General features: G+C 51.3%; 2 protein-coding genes across 5 annotated transcripts in view; one reads left to right on the forward strand and one right to left on the reverse strand.

Moving 5' to 3' along the window:
• ELMOD3 (ELMO domain containing 3) overlaps positions 1–8,692 on the reverse strand; it is a 28,502-nt gene extending 19,810 nt beyond the window's left edge. For 2 of the 4 annotated variants that reach the window (XM_060027436.2, XM_060027434.2), the window contains exons 1-5: positions 8,492–8,692; positions 7,317–7,496; positions 5,726–5,999; positions 1,811–1,888; positions 1,237–1,309 (exon numbers count right to left, since the gene is read on the reverse strand). In XM_060027436.2, coding sequence (XP_059883419.1) covers positions 1,237–1,309; positions 1,811–1,888; positions 5,726–5,779 — 205 coding nt within the window. In that variant the 5' untranslated portion in view covers positions 5,780–5,999; positions 7,317–7,496; positions 8,492–8,692. The remainder of the gene's footprint in view (positions 1–1,236; positions 1,310–1,810; positions 1,889–5,725; positions 6,000–7,316; positions 7,497–8,491) is intronic. The other 2 variants (XM_060027435.2, XM_060027437.2) reach the window with 2 other exon arrangements.
• Positions 8,693–8,858: 166 nt separating this feature from the next.
• Positions 8,859–22,445, forward strand: RETSAT (retinol saturase). The gene is made up of 11 exons (XM_060027438.1): positions 8,859–9,113; positions 11,181–11,363; positions 11,690–11,931; positions 12,829–13,030; positions 13,615–13,812; positions 15,573–15,692; positions 19,248–19,386; positions 19,622–19,731; positions 19,807–19,973; positions 20,169–20,328; positions 20,593–22,445. Exons 1-11 carry the CDS (start codon positions 8,942–8,944, stop codon positions 20,730–20,732), a joined length of 1,833 nt encoding a protein of 610 aa, XP_059883421.1. The 5' UTR covers positions 8,859–8,941; the 3' UTR covers positions 20,733–22,445.
• Positions 22,446–22,452: the final 7 nt, after the last annotated feature.

The following is a 22,452-nucleotide window of genomic DNA, read 5'->3' on the forward strand; positions in this document are numbered from 1 at the left end:
ACCACAAAAAAAAAAGGAATATCTGGCACATAAATGCCAGTTGCACTGAAATAGAAAATACTTTAGCATTTAAGGCAACATCTCTAATAAATGTTAGGTTTGTCACCACATGGTAAAGACAAAATTCAATTAAAAGATACTTTACAGACCTCCATATAGTTTTTCTACATTGGAATATTTTTAACAGAGCCCGTATTCTTAGAGATTACATTTTCAGTTTACAGAATTTAAAGACAACAATGCACACCAATGAGCGTTCACTATGATTTACATTCTGTGTGCTAAGCACTTTACACTACCTCATTTAATCCTTACACAACTCCTATCATACAGGTTCTGATATAATCCCTGTTTTATAGATGAGGAAAGTGAGAGTCAGAAAGATTAAGTTACTTGCTCAAGGTCATAGGGCTGATGGGTGAAAGAGGCAGGACTTAAGCCAGAGATATCTGGCTCCAGAACTGGTTCTTCTGAATTGGTGAGTGTGCTTTTCTGTGTAATAAATTAGCAAGTGGAATGAGCTTTAAATATAGTATGGGAAGAGCCATGTCAAGCAGATAAAACAGGATAACTTTTCAAAGGCTTTTCACCCACTCTGTCTCATTTCATTATCACAACATCCCTTTGAGGACAAAGGAGGTACTAATATTTCCACTGTAGACACAGAGATTATATGATTTGCCCAAAGGCGCACAGTAAGCTACCAGCAGGGCTTGTGGGGCCAAATTAGAACTCAGGTCTCTAACTTCCCTTGAAGGATGATAACTCTATGAAGTGCTACAGGAGGGGCGTCCCTGGTGGCACAGTGGTTAAGAATCTGCCCGCCAATGCAGGGGACATGAGTTCGAGTCCTGGTCCGGAAAGATCCCACATGCCGCGGAGCAGCTGAGCCTGTGTGCCACAACTACTGAGGCTGCACTCTAGAGCCCGCGAGCCACAACTACTGAGCCCGCATGCCACTACTGAAGCCCGCGCGCCTAGAGCCCGTGCTCTGCAACAAGAGAGCCACCGCAATGAGAAGCCCGCGTACCGCAACGAAGAGTGGACCCCGCTCACTGCTACTAGAGAAAGCCCACGCGCAGCAATGATGACCCAACGCAGCCAAAAATAAATAAATAAATGTACATATATATATAAAATTCTACAGGAAAAGTAGTGAGAGAAATTCAAATGAGGAAAAGCAGACCCACAGGGAGCTCCGCCTTGAGTCCCACCCAGGCTCCGAGGGGGACTTACCAGCCGGCTCCCAGCCATTATTCGCTTCTGCCGTCAGGGCCCGGAGGATGCCGTGGTTCTTCAACTCTGAGATCTGTAGGGGCAGCTGACCCTTAGTGCGAGGGCAGAGTCCACGTCCCCCCACCCACACAAACAAGTCCCACCCGCTGTACTGAGTGTCCTCGAAACTGGAGGCCAGAAGAATCTAGTCTTCCCACATGGGTTGGTTAAAACCAATCTTAAAGAGAAGCACCCGGAAAATGCCAACTATGACGGAGCAGTTGAGTGACGTGAGGACAGGTATGAATATATGCTCTCCTTGGAGAGCAAACAGACAAAAATCCACTCAACTCAACTGAGACAGAGGTGTGCTTGCGGTATTCCCGCTGCATTCTATGTTCTGCCTCATTATAACAAGTATCTTATCAGATAGAGGTTGTCTTGCATGCCTGTGCCTTCCCCACACCCCCATCCAAAGTGTGAGCTACTGGAGGGCAGGGTCTGTGCCCTCCTGTGTCCCGGTGCCTGGCACCATATAGCAGCAAGTAACACAAGCTTCTGCCGACAGGAAGCACTGAGGTGTGGTGATACGTACAGGAATTCCCCTGAAAGCCAGAAGAGCACTGTTGTCCTTGTCACATGGTGGAGGGTACCCAGCAGACACACCTTCAACCTGCAAGACAAACCAAAGTCAGTCTCCTGGGCACGTAGTAGTCCCTCAAAGATGACAGCTTAAACGTCACACCTTTTTCCAATAACACACACACACAAAATGGATGAACTCCTGAGAAGTCAACTACAAGGAATACTGTAAGGGAAAACTCCTGTTTAATCAGTCTTAAGAAAAACCACGAAAAGCTTAATGTTAATATAATCTTTAAAAAAAAATTTTTTAAATATATTTAATTTATTTATTTTTGGCTGTGTTGGGTCTTCGCTGCTGTGTGCGGGCTTTCTCTACTCGTGGCGAGTGGGGTCTACTCTTCGTTGTGGTGTGCGGGCTTCTCGTTGCGGTGGCTTCTCTTGTTGCGGAGCACGGGCTGTAGGTGTGCAGGTTTCAGCAGTTGTGGCACGTAGGCTCAGTAGTTGTGGCTCGCGGCTCTACAGTGCAGGCTCAGTAGTTGTGGCGCATGGGCTTAGTTGCTCCGCGGCATGTGGGGTCTTCCAGGACCAGGGATCGAACCCGTGTCCCCTGCATTGGCAGGCGGATTCTTAACCACTGCACCACCAGGGAAGCCCAATGTTAATATAACATTATACAGATTTCCTTGCTCCGTTCAAGGTCTCAAGGCTCTGAGTAAGTAAAGTTGAGTGTAGCACTTTCCTCACTTTTGGCCTTTCTGCTCAGCCAAACCTTCCCCCTACTGGAGCTTAAAAAACCATCTGACCAACTTTTTGCAACTCATATCACCAATACAGGGCTAATTTTCCTAATATGTTAAAAAAAAAAAAAAAGATCCTACAAATCAGTAAGGAAAAGAAACAACCCAGTAGAAAAACTGGCATGGATATGATTTACATAAAAGGAAGCACAAATAGTTCTTAAACGTGAAGAAATGCCCAACCTTACTCATAACAAGAGAAATGTCAAATAAAACTACTCTGAGATAATGTTTTTCACTTATCCTATTATCCAAGATCAAGAAGTGTGTTAACACTGTGCTGGCTAGACGAGCAAGAGTTATAAGACACTGGAGAGTGAATTGGTACCACCTCTCTGGCTTGACAATATCTGACGAAATCACATATGCTGTGCACATTTGGGGCCTGCAATTTCATTCTAGGAATTTATCTAACACATATAGTCATCCATGTACAAATGACATGCTGACAGTGTCATTCATGGTAGTACCGTTTATAAAAACAAAAAGCTAGAAAAACCCTGACTGTCCACTAATGGACTTTTAATTTTATTTTATTATACTTTATATTTTCCCCCCAGTTTTACTGAGATATAACAGACATACAGCACTGTATGAGTTTAAGGTGTACAGCATAACGATCTGACTTATATACATCATGAAATGATGACTACAATAGGTTTAGTGAACATCCCTCATCTCCTATAGATACATCAACAAATAGAAAAAACACTTTTTTTCCTTGCGATGAGAACTCTTAGGATTTACTCTTAATAACTTTCATTTATAATATACAGCGGTGTTATCTTTATCATGTTGTACATTACATTCCTAGTACTTATTTTCTTATAACTGGAAGTTTGTACCTTCTGACCACCTTCATCCAATTCCACCCCCACCTCTAGTAGCCACAAATCTGATTTCTTTTTCTATGAGTTCCTTTGTTTGTTTTTGATTTTTTTATTTTTGGCTGCGTTGGTCTTTGTTGCTGCGCATGGTGTTTCTCTAGTTGTGGCGAGCGAGGGCTGCTCTTCGTTGCAGTGTGCGGGCTTCTCACTGTGGTGGCTCCTCGTTGCAGAGCACGGTCTCTAGGCACGCAGGCTTCAGTAGTTGTGGCTCGCTGGCTCTAGAGCACAGGCTCAGTAGTTGTGGTGCACGGGCTTAGTTGCTCCGCGGCATGTGGGATCTTCCCGGGCCAGGGATTGAACCCGTGTCCCCTGCATTGGCAGGCGGATTCTTAACCACTGTGCCACCAGAGAAGTCCCTATTTGTTTGTTTTTGAAGTATAATTGACCTACAACACATTGTTAGTTCCTGGTGCACAACACAGTGATTTGATATTTCTATACATTTCAAAATGATCGCCATGATAAATCTAGTTGTCACTAATGGACTAATTTTAAACAAATTAAAGCATATCCACTCAATGAGATCCTATACAGCCATAAAAAAGAGTAAGAAAGTACTTTATGGACAATTTGCAACAATCTTCATGATATATTAAGTGAAACACAAAGGGCAGAGTATATACACTATTTTGCCATTTGAATTTCTAAAAAACACATAAATATATTTGCGTGTCTTTACAGAGACTATTTCCAGAATTATATCCAAGGAAGTAGTAACTTTGCCTCCATCAGGAAAACTGGGTAGCTGGGGGACAAGGGTGGAAGGTAGTTTTTTCACTATATGTACATCCTCTGTACTTTTGGATTTTGAACCATCTGCAGAATTATTTTCTCTAAAATAAATAAAAGAAAAAATAATAATTAAAGGAATCATTGCTTATGTCAAGGACAGAGAATCTCAGATTGTCCTGTTACTCTAATCCCTTCCACATATTTTTGCCAACTAACACTCCTTAAACACAGCTTTGACTTTTTTGATTTCTTTTTGCCTGGGACACAAGAATGGACACTAAACACACCACAGCTGAGCTAACTCCTCCATAACTGGCCTCACGATGCCTAAGCACTATTGTCTCCCAATTTGATCCAATGAACATATGTGCTGCAGTTCCTCTCACCTCCAACCCCTGGGTCATGTGATTTTCCTCCAGAATCCGCCCCCACCTCCACCTTCTCAGTGTTTTCTGGTCCCTTCAAGATCAGTTCCACCTCCTCGGGGAGGCCGACCTTACCAACTGGGGCTACAATGGTCCCTCACGTCTCTAAGTCCTATAGCCCCTCTGTATGCGGCACAAGGACCTCTGCAAAAGACCCATCTCCCCAGTCAGACTGCCGCTTTGAGTGCAGGGACCTTCTCGTATACTTGTTTTATATTTCTTAGACCATTTGCACAGCACTAGGCTCGAGATACAGTCTCAAAAATATCTGGTAATTCATCATGCTGAACAGCTCCCTGGAGAAGTCTGTGTGCTCAGGACTCATCGCATCCTTCCTTTCCCTCTCCGATTCAGTCCTCTCTAGTGTCCCAAGATGGATGTTCTCTGGAAGAACAGTTCATCTATCTTAGAACAGTGACAAAAACCTCCCTGGACTCCCAAAGCACAGGCTTTGTCCCCATTCTGGCCACTGAATCCCACAGGCTCCATTTAAGACTATTTCTGGGCAAGGTAGTGAAAAAGGTAAGGAATGCAGGGTAAGCCACCAGGCTAACACGAAGACATAGCACATTGGGGGACTTCCCTGGTGGTCTGGTGGGTAAGACTCTGTGCTCCCAATGCAGGGGGCCTGGCTTCGATCCCTGGTCAGGGAACTAGATCCTGCAGGCTGCAACTAAGACCCAGTGCAGCCGAAAAGAAAAAAGAAAAGACATAGCACATTGATTCAGGGGTCCTGACAATAATTAGGCCAAAACACGCACTGGAGACAGAAAGGGCCAGTAAGGTAAGCAACCCAAATTGATGAAATACACATTTCTTGGGGGATTCTGCCTGAAATTCTCTTCCCACCCAAGCAAATCCAGACCAAAATCCCATAGCCCACTTAGAAAATAAGCTGTCAGGAAAGGCAATGGACCCAGAAGTGACTAGAAGCTTCTTCTAGTAGAACAAAGAGAACTAGAGTGAGGATTCTTCCTACACATTTCTGAAGGTCCACGTCCTCTTGATGTACGCTCTGTCTTATTACTATTAACAACGTAACCCAAACCAACGCCTTCTTTCCCAAACAGAAGTGCTTGCTTACCTGTCCCCCTCTTAATTCTTTCTCATCATGGAAAGAGCAAGAGTTTTCATTCATGACTCAAAATCATTTGTTCAAGTGAACTCTGTCCTTGGGCTCAGAAAGGAGTGTAATAAGGTCTGAGATTAGAAGCTCTGGGGAGAGCCCTAGATCCGACTGTTCTACCTCTGCCTTCCTTCTTGGCAACCACTTAGACTAAGAACAAGAAAACAGTCCCTGTGTGCCATCACCGGGGTGCAGGTTTCTGTGAGTCCCTGAGGTTTCCGGAGCATCAGCCCTGAAAAAAATAAATAAATAAATAAAGAATAAAACTGGTTTCATCATTCAATTATGCCTCTGTTAAGAACTGACTTGAGGGCTTCCCTGGTGGCGCAGTGGTTGAGAGTCCGCCTGCCGATGCAGGGGACACGGGTTCGTGCCCCGGTCCGGGAAGATCCCACATGCCGCGGAGCGGCTGGGCCCATGAGCCATGGCCGCTGAGCCTGCGCGTCCGGAGCCTGTGCTCCGCAGTGGGAGAGGCCACAACAGTGAGAGGCCCGCGTACCGCAAAAACAAAAAAACAAACAAACAAAAAAAAGAACTGACTTTAAAAATCTTCAAGCAGCTGTAAACATATTCTGAATAAACAGGCTTCATCAGCCAAATGCCTGCCTCTTACTATCCATGTCACTGGATGGAAAGAAGGGGTCCCTGCAGGAGTCCGAGAGCTGGACCATCAGTACCCAGGAGGCAGCACCAGTGTAAGTGGTGGGGATCTGTTTCTGACGATGAAGTTACTGAGATCTGGGGCAGCATCTCAAAGGGGTGAGGCTGATTTAGAGTGACACGTCGGTGCATGGTCTTAGCTTAAGTGCTCAGGCTTTGCTTAGGTCTCAGACGCAGGTTGGGCCTAATACCAGATTCGGTTCCTACGACGGTAGAAACTCAAAATGCAACACTGTGCCTACCCTTCCTCAGTTAGCACCAACATTGTACATGTGGCAGCTGCCTAGCCAGTGTGGCTAGCTCTAAGCCCTTCCTCCCATGAGTCCACCCTAGGAAGAGGGCTGGACAGGCCCACACCTCATCATGGGGGAAGTGGACACCATGGATGTCTGTCACAACAAGAATGTGGATAAGTATGCAGATGACTGGCAGTCGTACCTCACAAACTTGGTTGACTTTTTTTTTTTTGGCACGCTGCACGGCTTGCAGGATCTTAGTTCCCTGACCAGGGGTTGAACCCAGGCCCTTGGCAGTGAAAGCGTGAAGTCCTAACCACTGGACCACCAGGGATTTCCCCAGACTTGGCTGACTAAGGACGGAGGGTGGCACTGCCCTGAGGTCAGCCCTCCAGAGAATATGATCTGGGTTCCCTACAAACTGGCTGCCAGTAACAAGATGGACTCTTTGTCAGGGGGCAGGACGCACTGACTGATTCCTAACACCAAGAGCGGGAACACCTCCCGACTCTAGGGCTAGACATTTGGCTCACTGTAACTGAGGGGGAGGGCAGTGCTCCTCAGGAACTAGCTCTCTCTGGGGTCTCAGCATCTGCCTCTCTTTCCTTTCCCTCCTCCTTGACCTCCATGACAGCATATGACCAAACACTCACACACTGGCCAACCTTGCGAAGGTGACAGGCAAGTATGGTGACGGCAATCTCAGGAAGGCTCTTCTGTTACTGGGCTCGAAATGTATCAAGCAACAGAGATGCATGACCAACTTTACATGCCTGCTGGCGCCTCAGTTCTGGCTGCCGCCCTGCTGGGGGCTTCAATAGGACAGTTACTATCTGTAAGAGAGAAAGAAAAGAGCAGAAACTGTCAAACAAGCAAGTACTGGAAATCACAAAGTCACTCCTACCAATATTAGGCAAGTTCCTCATGGCCTGAAGAAATGGCCATCCTATAAAGATGGATCCTTTCCAAATTCAGTATTTATGGTGCACCCACTTTACTTTTTTTTTTCTTCTTTTTTTGCGGTACGCGGCCCTCTCACTGTTGTGGCCTCTCCCGTTGTGGAGCACAGGCTCCGGACGGGCAGGCTCAGCGGCCATGGCTCACGGGCCCAGCCGCTCCACAGAATGTGGGATCTTCCCGGCCTGGGGCACGAACCCGTGTCCCCTGCATCGACAGGCGGACTCTCAACCATTGCACCACCAGCGAAGCCCACCCACTTTACTTTTTTAATTAAAAAAAAATTTTTTTAATTGAAGTAGAGTTGATTTTCAATGTCATGTTAGTTTCAGATGTACAGCACAGTGATTCAATTATATATATAATATATACCTGAATGCAGATATTCTTTTTCGAATAGCTTTCCATTATAGGTTATTACAAGATATTGAATATAGTTCCCTGTGCTATACAGTAGGTCCTTGTTATTTTTATGGTGCACCCACTTTAGGCAATGAGCTACATTAAGGGCAATGATTTTAAGTTTAAGCTGGCTGGAGCTTAAACTCTCTGAATAGGTATTTAATCTAGAAATTGGGTCCACACCTTAAATAAAAATGCGCACACAGGTGTGCCACTTCCTTCATCGGCCTTGTCGCTGGGGCCTCCCCGGCCCTTCCAGCCCCGACCAGGCCTCCGCCGCAGGCATCACCATCCCAGGGGGGCGCCGCAGCCAAAACTACTGGCCAATTTGGGGTCACAAATCCCGGTGCTCGCCGGCTGGGATACGCGTATGTTAACAGAGATCTCAGTCCATCGAGACACCCAGCCAGAGAGGGTGGGGACTCCGGACAGCAACTTTCTCGGTGGGGAAAACAAGAAAGCAACTTGCCTCAGGTCATCCAGCGAGACCAAAACCGATGTCTCCGGTCTGCCAGTAAGGAGTCTCTCTCTGTTCTGCAACTCTCAGCCTTGTCTCGCCCCAGAGCGACCATTTCCGCCCCACATTCCTTCTCCTTGGACCCCCGGGTCTCGCCAGCTGAGCCCCCGAGTTCCCAGAGCTTTCGCGATTGGGGTGCCTCAGCCCCTCCGGGCCTCCTCCGCGCATGCGCACGGGCCTCCTCCGCGCATGCGCACGGCCCTCCGCGCCTCCAGGGACGTGAGTACGAAGAGCCGCAATGGTCAATCTCCGCCGGAGACTTGGCTTCTGGCCAAAAAGGGCCTGGCTGAGCAGTGGCCAAAGTTGGCAGTGCCTTCCGGCTGCGAGGATAAGTTAACTGGGCAGAGCCGCGGCCGCGGAGCCCGGGCGCAGTCGGAGCGGACAGGTTCCGACGCCAGCGCGATGTGGCTGTTGCTGCTGCCGCTGGCTGCGCTGCTGCTGCTGGCCGTCCTCGGCAAAGTTTGCAAGGGGTTGTTCTCCAGCAGCTCCCCGAACCCCTTCTCCGAGGATGTCAAGCGGCCACCCGCGCCCCTGGTGACCGACAACGAGGCCAGGAAGAAGGTTCTCAAGCAAGGTGAGCGGGAGGGACCCCGGGGTCTGAGGCTGCGCCTGGACATCCTCGCGGGTTAGCGTTCCCCAGATGCAGAGTGATGGGAGGGCTTCTTTGCACGTGGAGGCACCCGCTTTAGAGTCCGCCACTGGCGAGAGCCTTGGTCCCCGCAGGCCCGGGGAATCGTGGCCACACGGGCGCGGGCATCGTCCTCGGCGAGCCAAGTTTTTGGCATAGCCACGCTCAGGCCCTGCCACTTAGTATAGCGGTGGCTAACCGGATAAACAAGAGGTGGCTAACCGGATAAACAAGAGACCCTTCCCCTACTTTGCTTTAAGACCTTAACGTTTTCACTTATCTTCCCCATGGGTTCAGGGACTTGGGAGAGCTGCACAGAAACCTTTATAGGAAATTGCATTTGGCCCATCAAGTGATTTGACTGGTTATGCCTGCTCCCATCTCTTGTTGAAACGAGACTCAACAGGGTGACTCAGGCTCAGAGCTGCTCTTCCATTGACCTGCACTGTCATCTTTAAAAAGTATTTGCGAATTTCCTCTAAGGTTTTAAAGAAAGAGTTCTACTGCTTAAAAAAGAAAAAAGAAAAAAAGAATAACCTGTAAAGAGAATAATCTGTTGATATCCGAGATCTCTCTCACCTGTTCACTTGTAAATTTTAGTATTCTGTGCAACAAGTCTTGCTACACAGTTGGAGACAGTATTGTTCTAAGTGGAAGGGCTATTAGTTTGAACTTCTGAGATCAGAGTTTTAATTGGACTCTGTCACTAATTTGCTGCGAAAACATTAGCAAGTCACTCCATTTATCTGGATTGGTCTAAAAATGAGATGACTAGTTTAACTGTTGCAACTAACATTTTAAATGACAGTAGAATGGAAAATATCAGAGTGCATAATACATGGTTCTGGTAAGTATTGTGAAACTTCTGTTTCAGGTATTTATATTATATACTAACATATGTTCTGGGATGTGAATATGAAATATATTTTTCACTATAGGTCTTTTAAAAAACATTTGAAAAGTTGAAAGTTTACTGAGTTCCCTGCAGCTTGAAAAATTCCAAATCTCAGTTCTTCAGGAGTGATCTTTTTTTTAAAAAATATATTTATTTATTTATTTATGGCTATGTTAGGTCTTCGTTAGGTGCATGGGCTTCTCATTGTGGTGGCTTCTCTTGTGGAGCACAGCCTCTAGATGTGTGGGCTTCAGTAGTTGTGGCACGTGGGCTCAGTAGTTGTGGCACATGGGCTCAGTAGTTGTGGCACGTGGGCTCAGTAGTTGTGGCTTGTGGGCTCTAGAGCACAGGCTCAGTACTTGTGGTGCACAGGCTTGGTTGCTCCGCAGCGTGTGGGACCTTCCCGGACCAGGGCTTGAACCCGTGTCCCCTGAATTGGCAGGTGGATTCTTAACCCCTGCGCCACCAGTTAGGAGTGATCTTGAGAGAACAGATCTTGTGTAGGAAGTGCCCATACAGCACCACGGGCTGTCCAGTTTTGTCTTGTTTAGGTGCTTCCTCCTCAACCCCACCTCCACGATTTCTCAGAGCAGCTCTGTCCTGCCTCTGCATCAGGATGTTGAAGAACCATCATCCGACTGGGCTGCTCCACTGCTAACTGCAGACCCTGCATTTTCCAAAGATAACCTGCTTGTGAATGGACCAGTCCATGAGCCAGCAGCCTGCACTGGCCCCGTCCCCCTCCTTGTTTCCTTTCTTCCCTAGCTCGCTCTCTGTCTGCACTTAGGTTTCTCAGCCTGTATTGCAGCATTGTTTTGTTCCTATGATAGTTTGTGGATTTTTTACTTTCTTTGCAAGTAGGAAACATCCCCAGCTACATAGTGGCTTTCCTTAAATCAGTTCAGATCAAACCAAATCACTTTGTTTACCCCGCCTGGCTGGTCCTGAATATTTCCCAGGTAAAATGTTTGAGACATTTTAGTCAGGAGCTCCTTGCCAAACTGCTCTAGAGTTTTCTGGCATTGTACAGGCTAGAGAATTCTGCCTTGGTTTCCACATCACTGCTCTTTCACTGCCCCCCAAGAAGCCCCCACCTCCATCTCCTCCATCTGCTGCAGCTTTCTCAGCCAGCCGAGTGCCAGAGAAGCTGGATGTGGTGGTCATAGGCAGTGGCTTTGGGGGCCTGGCGGCAGCGGCGATCCTGACCAAAGCTGGCAAGCGAGTTCTGGTGCTGGAACAACATACCAAGGCGGGAGGCTGTTGTCATACGTTTGGACAGAATGGCCTTGAATTTGACACGGGTAAGGCTTCTGTGGAAAAGGGCTGGGAGCTGGTGGTTTGGAGCAGCCATGGTGGGATGATCCTGGGCATTTCTGTGATTTTGGAGGCCCTGTCTTCTCCCTGGGCACCGCTTTCCTTGTCTGACAGCTGTACCTGCCGGCAGCCGAACTGGGCAGGGATTTGGTGGTTTCTGCTGCAACCCCCCTCTACAGAAAGGGTGGGTACCCCCTCTGGGCACAGACTCAGCCCTGCAGGACAACCTCTTTCACCTTGCTTCCTTGTTGGAGCTTTTCCAGGGCTCGATCCCCATATCCCTATGACACTTTGTTTTTCTGTCTCCCAACAGGAATCCATTATATCGGGCGCATGCAGGAGGGCAGCTTTGGCCGTTTTATCTTGGACCAGATCACTGAGGGGCAGTTGGACTGGGCTCCCACGGCCTCTCCCTTTGACATCATGGTACTAGAAGGGCCCAATGGCCGAAAGGAGTTTCCCATGTACAGTGGGGAGAAAGCCTACGTACAGGGCCTCAAGGAGAAGTTTCCCCAGGAGGAAGCTGCCATCGACAAGTATATAAGGCTGGTTAAGGTAACACGGACATGCTGAGGACCCCCTGCTTATTCCCAGCAAGGCTGACCTTCCTCATTAGCGGAGTGATGGGTAAGGGAGGCAGGAAGGAGGAACAGGCCTGTCTGTCTGGAGCTCAGCCTCCACTGGAGTTGGCCTCTGTGCCCCGGGGGCCCTCTGTCTCTGGAGCCTGGGCTCCGCAGCTGCCACTCTCACTCTGGCCTCTGGGGGGCGCTCAGCTCTCCTCCCTGACCACGCTGGCCTCCCTGACCACACTGGCCTCCCTGTGGTCGTATCACCACTTCTTCACTTCATCTGATTGGGATTATTCACAAGGAATTTGGGCTGGAAACTGAGAAGCAAAAAAGGACTCACCTGAGGGTAGAATGGGAAAAATTCACAGAGTATGGGGTTTTTTGTTTTTTTGTTTATAAATTTATTTACTTTTTTATATTTGGCTGCTTTGGGTCTTCATTGCTGCGCGCGGGCTTTCTCTAGTTGCAGCGAGTTGGGGCTACTCATTGCGGTGCGCGGGCTTCTCATTGCAGTGGCTTCTCTCATTGCGGAGCACGGGCTCTACGCAAGTGGGCTTCAGTAGTTGTGGCATGCGGGCTCAGTAGCTGTGGCTCCCGGGCTTAGTTGCTCCGTGGCATGTGGGATCTTCCCAGACCAGGGATCGAACCCATGTTCCCTAAACTGGCAGGTGGATTCTTAACCACTTTGCCACCAGGGAAGTCCCAAGTACAGAGTTTTTGTTTGTTTGTTTGTTTGTTTGTTTTCCCAAGTACAGAGTTTTAAAATGCAAATTCAGCCAAGTTCAGCCGGGGCTAAGTGTTGCTGGCCCTCGGGCTATGCAGGCTGTTGGAAAGGTGAGTCAGGAGATGAGATCTGTTCCTCCCTGCTCATTCCCTTCCCCAGGTGGTATCCAGAGGAGTCAGTCATGCCATCTTGTTGAAGATCCTCCCGCTGCTCATGGTTCAGGTCCTCAACAAGTATGGGCTGCTCACCCATTTCTCTTCGTTCCTCCATGCATCCACCCAGAGCCTGGCCGAGGTCCTGCGGGAGCTGCCAGCCTCCCCGGAGCTCCAGGCCGTGCTCAGCTACATCTTTCCCACTTATGGTGGGTACTGGCCTTGGGCCCCAGGCAGCTCCTGGCTCTCAGTCTTCCTTCCTGAGCCTGCTTGGCTGACTGAAATGGAAGAGCACACACCCCAGGCCCTCTGGAGCTCATGGAGGAGATGTCTGTCCACCTCCCTACTGGACACACTGATAAAAATTCCCTTCACCCACGCCCTGGATGACTTTCCTTTCCAACCAAAACTGTCCTCCCTGGCAGCATGACAGTTTGCAGGGAGGACATTCCCAGTGGCCCCAAGACCTGTAAGGTTCCCCGTTCCCCACATTTGGATGGAAACAGGCCCTCTGGCTGTCCTGAGCCCCGGGGATCACTTGGATCCTGGGATGCATAGCCTCAGACCGCGTGTTTTCCTTTTTTTTTTGGCCATGCCTCACGGCTTGCGGGATCTTAGTTCCCCAACCAGGGATTGAACCCGGGCCCCTGGCAGTGAAAGCACTGAGTCCTAACCCACTGGACCGCCAGGGAATTCCCAAAGGCTGCGTGTTTTCTGATGGGAACCCGTATTCCTTTCTGAACGAAGGTACCGCTGCCCCTCCTGCCTCATCACCCCTTCCTTCCTTCTGTAGGCGTGACCGCCAGCCACACCACCTTTGCCATGCATGCTCTGCTGGTTGACCACTACATAAAAGGGGCCTTTTATCCCCGAGGGGGTTCCAGTGAAATCGCTTTCCACACCATCCCTGTGATTCAGCGGGCCGGGGGTGCTGTCTTGACGAGGGCCCCTGTGCAGAGCATCTTGCTGGACTCAGCTGGGAAAGCCTGCGGTAAGAGCCCTGCATTGTCTTCACAGTCCCTGGCCGGGGTGGGAGAGACCTGGGGTCTCTGGGTGCAGAGCAAAGAAAGCACTGAGGGCAGAAGGTGTAGAAGAACTGACCTCCAAGTCGGAGGTTAAAGCCTGGAATCTGTCCCAGTCTGGGGCTGCCCGGGGATAGCGATTGGCCTGGAAGCAAAAAGGACACGGGAAGGTTAAAGGGTGGCATGGTTCCCAGAGAACAGTATTTCATCATTTATTCAATGGATAAAAATAGTTATCTGGTAATCTAGGACCTCCTGAGTGTAGGGGCTGTGTCTTTTTAATCTTTATGTCTATAGACTTTAGCACATAATAGAGTCCAGTAACTGTTTGTTCAGTGACTGATGGAGAGAGTACGTAACCTGGGTGCTCGTAGGGTGGTGTGGAGGCCGGCAGGATGCCCTGCCTTCAATCTGTAAATGGCAGAGTGGGACCCAGACTCTACCCTGGCTCAGGTGTTTGCTGTCACCTGCACAGAGCGTCAAAATCCCACCGTGGATGAACTCTGTGAGGAGAGGCTCTATGCAAGGAAGGACTCTGGTAGACAGAACAGGCCATCCAGGCTGCGGGTGCTTCAGAAGCATCAGCTAAGGGGGCAGAGAGAGGCCTGGGGAAAACAGAGCTGGTGTGACAGTAAATTCACCAGAGGAATCTTTCAAGGAGGAGGTGGTGAGTGGGTAGCCCAGGGCACGCAAAAATCAAGGGAGAAAAGACCGTCAGCGGTCTCCAAGGGCATGTGTGTAGAGGAGACTGGGAAGTTCCCGGTGGTGAGAGGGGGGTGGCTGTCTGATGTGTGAGACTTTCTCTCATGTTCATGAGCAAGTTCTTCCAGCCGTCAGGGGGTCTGTGGACCAAGGTGGGTTTATCAGTTCAATTAAATTCAGTGGCGGATATATTTATTTGTGTTTTTCACGTGCTAGGTGATAAAAGATAAGTAAATCCTAATCTGTAACTCAAGAAGTTTCCAGTCTCACAGGGAAGATGACTGCGCTATAATTAAAGTGCCACATAGAGGCGGGCACCAAGGATGGAGGTGACACAGAGGGTGGTGTAACAGGGAAGGCCTCAGAGGGAGGTCATGAAGGGTGAGAGGAAGCTAGCCAGAGGGGAGGGGTGGGTATTCCAGGCAGGGGGAACAGAATGTGCAGAGGCACAGAGGTATGAAAGAGCTGAGTATTTTTAGGCATCTGAAAATGTTAGGTTGAATCATAAAAGACTGCCACATTTATAGGTTAAAAAAACGGTTGACTATCAGCTATTTCATACAGTCCTACCTAATAGTTTAGTGAGAATGGCCAGAGATGAGGCTGGACGCACGAAAGGGACCACATCAGGGAAGGCTGAGACAAGACCTTGGAGTTTAAGTAGAGGTTGAGGTGTCTTTGGAGGATTTTGAAAAGAGCAAGTTGGGACGGGAAGTCTGGCAGCTGTGAAGAAGGGTCTAGGATTCCAGTGAAGGCCTTCAGCCCATGGGCTCTTTCGGGGTTCGTGTGAAGGTTGGTGGGTTGCTCAAGAGAAGCGTGCCCACGCAGGGTGGGGAGAGAGGTAGGAAGCCAGGGCGGGGACCGTGAGCCAAGAGGGCAGCGCTTCAGGATGGTTCCCTCACTTTGCAGTTTGGCCTGGGGCCTGCCCGCTCGGGGTCAATGTGGGAGAGATCTGGGGGGTGGGGAATAGGGACCTTTCTCATCCTCCTGGAGCTTACAGAACCTCAGCCAAGCTTTGTGCCTGCAGGTGTCACTGTGAAGAAGGGTCAGGAGCTGGTGAGCATCTATTGCCCCGTCGTGATCTCCAATGCAGGATTATTCAACACCTATGAGTACCTGTTGCCAGAGAAGGCCCGCTGTCTGCCAGGTAAACGACTGGGCTGCATCACTGTCCTCCAGGTGCCCCAGGCCTGCCCTCTGCAACCAGCTGGCTCAGCCTGGCTGATGCTTCCCCCAGCATTAGCACTGCCCTTTGACCCTCCATAGGCAGAAAAGGTGAGCACACCGGTTTCTAACATCCGTTCCCAGAAGGCCTCTGTTTAGGGGGTGGCATCAACTTCCTTTGTGTCACATCCTCCCCAAAGACCCTTTGGTCCTTATCTCTCATTTCATTCTTGGCATATTTACTCCCTTTCCCCTTATCACCTCAACCATGTTTCCCTTTCCTCTTTCAAGTCTCCAGTCCTAGTTGCCCATTTCCAGTTTCCCTAGATCTTAGATCATCTCTCTGCTAGTCCATGATGGTGGGTTGAGTCCTAAAGGAACGTTTCTTGGACTTTCACTGAGTTTGCCCTATGAATCCTGCTTCCTTCCTTAGTTTCTCACTTAGTTTGAGTGGGGAAGCCTGATCTGACATTGTTGGTAAGGGGAGCCAAGGCTGGCGTGGAGAAGAAGGCCTTGATAATATTGTTGTGGGCCTGCCTCTTCAGGAAGCAGCTCTGTATTGGTGCCGAGGCTGCAGGAGTATCCTCCGCTCCGTGAGCCCTGAACTCAAAATAAGCCTCAGTCTAGTCATCTCCACTGATACGCCGCGTCCAAAACTAAAAGCCTGTTTTTGTTCTTGCCTTGATCCTCGGCCACTGGGTAGAGGGCTCGTCATCCTAATGGTGATGGCTGGGGAAACAGAGGCACACAGGTGAATAACTGCCCAAGGCCACCCAGCTGGAGGTGGCCAAGCTGAGAGGAGAAGGCTGGTGTGTCTGACTCCTAAGCCTGGGCTGCTGGCCTGCTCTGGGCTGGGAAGCATGGGGCTTCCAGAGCGAAGGCCTCACTTGAAGGGGCAGGAGAGCAGGTCGGCCCACAAGGAACAGAGTGGCTGAGCCAAGGTTAGCTGAGACGTCACCATTTGGAAATGTAGCTGGCAGCTCCCCATGTGATTGAGGGGAGGAGGCCGCTGGCTGGGAGGGGACCGGCGATCCTGGAGGGTGAGGCAGAGGCATCTGCGTAAAGGCCTCTGGCTGGGGTGGGGAGTAGGGAGCCACTCACGATGAGTTTGGGGTGGAAACCCCGGACTTCACTGGTGCCCGGGGAGGAGCGCTGTGGAAAGAGCGCTCCGCCCCAGAGGGCGGGCCCAGGGATGTGGGTTCAGTAGAAAAGTGAGGCCTTGGATTTCCTGGTGGGGGAGAGGGTGGGTGGCCGTCATGATTGTCTCTGAGGTACAGGCCATGTGCTCCTGGGAACTGGCCTCCTCAGCCCTCTGCCTCACTTAGCTGGGCCTCGGCCGGCACCTGCTGCCAGCAGGGGCCTCCCCTCTCTCAGGCCGGGTGAGCTGAGTGGGGTGGGGCAGAGACCGCCCGGTGGCCTTTGGTACTTCGTGCCTCCCTCTCTCCCAGGACCTCTGAACCCTGACACTGTCCCCTGACGGGCCCAGTGTTCCCCCAGGCCCGCCTTCTCTCCAGGCAGCCATGCCACAGACTTAGCTGCCGAGCTTGCCTCCCTTCACTGGCGGAAGCAGCTTCCACTGCTCTTACGTATCCCAGCCCTGAAGACAGTCTCATGTGCCAGCCCCTACCTGCCTGAAGGACCAGCTGCCTCTCTCGAGCGGGAGCTGCATGAATCCCAGTTTGAGAGCATTTCAGACAGTGGCAGCAGTGATGCTTAACTCAGAGACCCCAGGTGCTGGGATTCCTACGTTTCCAGCTGTTTGGGGGTAGAGATTCTCACAGTTCTGTCTCCCTCTCAGAGATGGGAACGGGATATCTGGTGGCCTTGGGGACAGGCAGTGCTAGTTGGGGTCGAGGGTGGAGGTGGGGTGGTCAGGCAGGGGGAGCCTTTGTGAACAGGAGCGCCTTTCTTAAATTCCACGGCTGAGCTTTGAGGAGGGTAGTTTGGAGAGGAGGTGTTTTGAGTAGGGAAGACTAGTTTGACAAAATCAGTAGGGGAGCTAAGGCTGGTGTGGAGAAGCAGGGCTTGGTCTCATCGTCGTGTGCCTGATTTGAGACCCAAGGTTCTGTTTTTCTGCCAGGTGGGTGGCTCCTGGACCCCTTCCTTCTAGCTGGGGAAAGGGACAGGAGGGTCTGGGTGGAGGTGATGGCTGTGCTAAGGGGCTTCTGAAGACCTGGGGGTATCATTCCTGGGCCCCTGGTTCTCTCTGTGCCCACCCTGCCCCACCTGGAAAGGGGGTGCCCACAGCTGTGGTTCCCCAACGATGCTGGGACCCAGGGGAGAAGGTGCTCCTGACTTTCCAGGGCAATTACTACTACTCACCACATCCCCTGCCCCGCCTCGGCGCTCCCACAGCTGGGTGTCATATGCCCGTTGTCCTACTGTAATTGTTACAACGCCCCCTTGACTCTCAGAAGTGGCCTGTTCTGGATGATAAGTTTTATGGTCACCCTCCCCGTAGCACTCAGGTCTTCGCAGCCTCTAATAGGAGAGCCAGCTTCTTCAGGAAAGTGGACAGTGGACAGGCATCACGTCCGATTCCTTGCAGTGTTCCCAAGGCCTCGCAGAGGATCCAGCGCATTTCAGGTCCTCAACAAATATTTGTTACATGAATTAAGCAGAGCAGCCAGTGGCGACTTATCCCTCAGGCAGAGGCTGGAAATGGTCCTGGGAATGGGAACAAAGGATAAGACTCCGGGGCTTCCCTGGTGGCGCAGTGGTTGAGAGTCCGCCTGCCGATGCAGGGGACACGGGTTCCTGCCCCAGTCCGGGAAGATCCCACGTGCCGTGGAGCGGCTGGGCCCGTGAGCCATGGCCGCTGAGCCTGCGCGTCCGGAGCCTGTGCTCCGCAACGGGAGAGGCCACAGCAGTGAGAGGCCCGCGTACCGCCAAAAAAAAAAAAAAAAAAAAAAAGGATAAGACTCTGTGGGAGCAACTTCCAGAAAACTGGTCTGGGCTCAGCTGTTGAGAGGTGGGAATGCCCAGTGGCTTCGGTCCAGGGGACCAGAGGCTCCCACGGTGCCTGGTGCCTTCCTCCTCAGTGCTGTTCTTCCCTCCTCCCCAGATGAACCCTGAAATGCCAAGCGCCAGTGATGCCATTTGCATCTGTTCATCTGCATCACTTACCATTTTAAGGCCTTGTGCTGACTGTTCAGCACAGGAGGAATTATGCATATTCAGTCATTAGATGGTTTGTATTCAACTTAATACCGAAGCCAAGGCTTACAACCAAATACTGTTCCTAGCCGTGGTCTTTGTAGTGCAGAGCCCGTCATCCGCTCATAGCTGAGACATTAAGGGGACGATGGGAGGCAGTGAGCAGCTCAGAGAGCCAGGCGTCACTCACTGCTCCTCAAGGCGCTCAGAGCAGAAGTCTGAGGCCGTGGCCTCCACAGGCAGGAGACCAAAGAGCAGGCCCCTGCCAGGTCGAGTTGTCCAAACGTCTGAGGCTGCAGACGAGGTGAGTGGGCGTCCGCAGGCTCCCGGGGCAGGGGCAGCAGTTGGTGGCCTTGTTCACGCGGCCCTGCCGCCTCTGCAGGTGTGAAGCGGCAGCTGGGGATGGTGCGGCCCGGCTTGAGCATGTTCTCTGTCTTCATCTGCCTCCGAGGCACCAAGAAGGACCTGGGGCTGCCGTCTACCAACTACTACGTTTATTTTGATACAGACATGGACATGGCGTAAGGTGTGGGTGTGCGTGTGTGGGGAGGGTGCCCTCCCCTGATGCTGGGGGAGAAGCAGCAGGATGCAGGATGGGAGGAAATGGGCAAGAATCTACTCCCAAAGGGCTTTTCCCTACCTAGGCTGTGCCTTGGCCTCATCCCTTCGGGGGTCCCTGGGGGTGACCTACCCTCGGGGTGGTGCTGTTGGCTGCGGGGAACAAGGCCGGGACCGACAGCCCCTCTCCTCCCCCAGGATGGAGCACTACCTCTCTCTGCCTGCGGACAAGGCTGTAGGGCACATGCCCGTTCTCTTCATTACTTTCCCGTCGGCCAAGGACCCGTCGTGGGAGGACCGGTTTTCAGGTGGGGCTTGAGGTTCTGGGGCGGGGGCTTGGGCGGGGCAGGGGCAGCAGTAGTGACCCCGCCCTGCATCCCCAGGCCGCTCCACAGGGGTCGTGCTGGTGCCCACCTCCTATGAGTGGTTCGAGGAGTGGCGGGACGAGCCCCAGGGAAAGCGGAGCAGCGGCTACGAGACCCTCAAGAGCTCCTTTGTTGAAGCCGCTCTGTCGGTCGTCCTGAAGCTCTTCCCACAGCTGGAAGGGAAGGTAGGAGGACAGACTTCTGTGGCTGGTGCATCTCTACCCTTTCTTTGGGGCAGGGGAACCAGGCCTGGGCTGACTGAGCTCCAGGAAAGGATAGGGAGCCCGTGCCGGCAGGCAGCTCGTGCAGGGGCAGGAAAGGAGGTGAGGGTCTCACAAGGTCCCACTCCCACTCTTCGGCTGCCCCTTTTGCCTCCTCAGGTGGACAGTGTGACTGGAGGGTCCCCGTTGACAAATCAGTTCTACCTGGCAGCTCCCCGGGGGGCCTGCTACGGGGCTGACCACGACCTGGGCCGCCTGCATCCTGGTGCGATGGCCTCCATGAGGGCCCAGAGCCCCATCCCCAACCTCTACCTGACAGGTACACTCACTGCTGCATTTTGCCAGGACCTGAGACCCTGGGCTTCCCTGTCACCCAGAGTCCTCCATTCTTGCCCTCAGATCCTGCTGCCCCCTGCAGCCTCCCACACCCTGAGCTGGGCTGCCTCGGCAGCTGTGGACCCTGGTCCTGGTCCTGGTCTGAAGCCATCTCTGGGCGGCCCTGGCCCAGGGGCTCTTGTCCATCCCTGTCCCCCACTTGGGGGGGGGGCAGCAGTGCACACGGGCCTCTGCTTTTGTCTCCTAGGCCAGGATGTCTTCACCTGTGGGTTGATGGGAGCCCTGCAAGGGGCCCTGCTGTGCAGCAGCGCCATCCTGAAGCGGAACCTGTACTCAGATCTTCAGAAGCTTGGCTCAAGGGTCCAGGCACAGAAGAAGAAGAACTAGTTTGGTCAGGGATGAGTCAGAGGAAATTTGGCCAGTGCTCCGGCACAGCCCCTGACTTACCCATGTCTTTCTGATCACGTAAAGTACTCGTTTTTAATTTCTGAATAAGAGTCCGACGCAGAAGTGTAGCATAGATGGCGCTTTTTTTTTTTTTGGCTGTGCTGCACAGCATGTGGGATCTTACCCCGACCAGGGATTGAAGTCCGTGCCCTCTGCAGTGGGAGTGCAGACTCTTAACCACTGGACTGTCAGGGAAGTCCCTAGATGGTTGTTCTTAAACTGAAGCTCTTCCAGCCAGGCAGGTGGTGATCCTTCATACCTTTTTTTTTTTTTTTTTGCAGTACGCGGGCCTCTCACTATTGTGGCCTCTCCCGTTGCGGAGCACAGGCTCGGGACGCGCAGGCTCAGCGGCCATGGCTCACGGGCCCAGCCGTTCCGCAGCATGTGGGATCTTCCCGGACCGGGGCAGGAACCCGTGTCCCCTGCATCGGCAGGCGGACTCTCAACCACTGAGCCACCAGGGAAGCCCCTTTCATACCTTTTATAACATGCTGTCTCTACAAAAGGCCCAGCGTGGGTTACTGACTTGGGTGACTTTAATGGTTCATCAGGCAGCGCTCTGCATCCCGCACCCACACCTCCTAACTCAGAGCCATCAAACCAAATATTCTTTGGTCAGGTGGCCAGAACCCTTGAGAGTGTGGGGCGGCTGAAGCAGGGTGGTCCCACTGGCCCGAGGCTTCTCTTCCCACTCCCCCTTAGTGCCTCTCCGCGGGAGTTCTACACAGCGGAGAGAGGGTGCCTGATGAGCACGGTTTGGGTTGTAGTTCCATAGGTTGAGGCTCCAGAGCCCATTTTTCTGGCTCCACTGGCTTTCCCCACAGCGGGTGGGGAACCGCCTGTGATAGGGTCCATGTGGACGTGGGGGCAGGGGGCTGACAGGACGCATTAGTTAGCAAGGTGTATGTTACAGAAGAACATCCAATGCGCATGCAGCCAGGGCCTGGGCTCGTCTTCCTTATGATCGGGGTTAAATTGGGTTCTCACCATGCCAGCATCAAGGTACCCTCCCAGACCTCAGGGCCTGAGCCTCGAGACTTAGCTTCCTAAAATACACAGCGAGACGGGGGCGTTCGCCGTCAGAGCAGAGGCCTGGAAAGACAACTTCACTGGGGTTGATGCAGGTGGAGAGAGCTTTCAAGCCAAGGGTACAGCAAAGGACGAGCCCTAAGAGGTAACGAGTGTATTATGACAAGAAGCCCAGCTACTCCCAACCTAGAACAAGGGCTGCCTGGTGAGGAGGAGGAGGTTGGCAGGCAGTCAATCAGAACATGGAAAATTACAGACCACGTGCAAAGCTTGGGAATGCGTTTCCGGTGTATTGGTTCTTACGTGGGGATTGGGTGGGAAGGTGAGTGAAGGCTAAAGGTTTAAAAAAAAAATGACCTTCCACTTACGTTAGGCCTTATTTTAATCAATTTCAATACAGTACTAATAAATTTATTAAGGGGGATTAAGAGGTACAATATAATCAATAATACTGAAATAACTTTGTATGGTGACAGATGGTTACTAGACTTACTGTGTTCAATTTGCAATGTATACAGATATCGAATCACTATGTTGTACACCTGAAACTAATACAATGTCGTATATCGACTGCTTTTTAAAAAATAAGGAGAAAAATTAAATTTAATGATTTTAGAGCTTTAACATTTGA

This window comes from Delphinus delphis, chromosome 12, assembly GCF_949987515.2.
Source record: "Delphinus delphis chromosome 12, mDelDel1.2, whole genome shotgun sequence".
Classification (NCBI taxonomy): domain Eukaryota; kingdom Metazoa; phylum Chordata; class Mammalia; order Artiodactyla; family Delphinidae; genus Delphinus; species Delphinus delphis.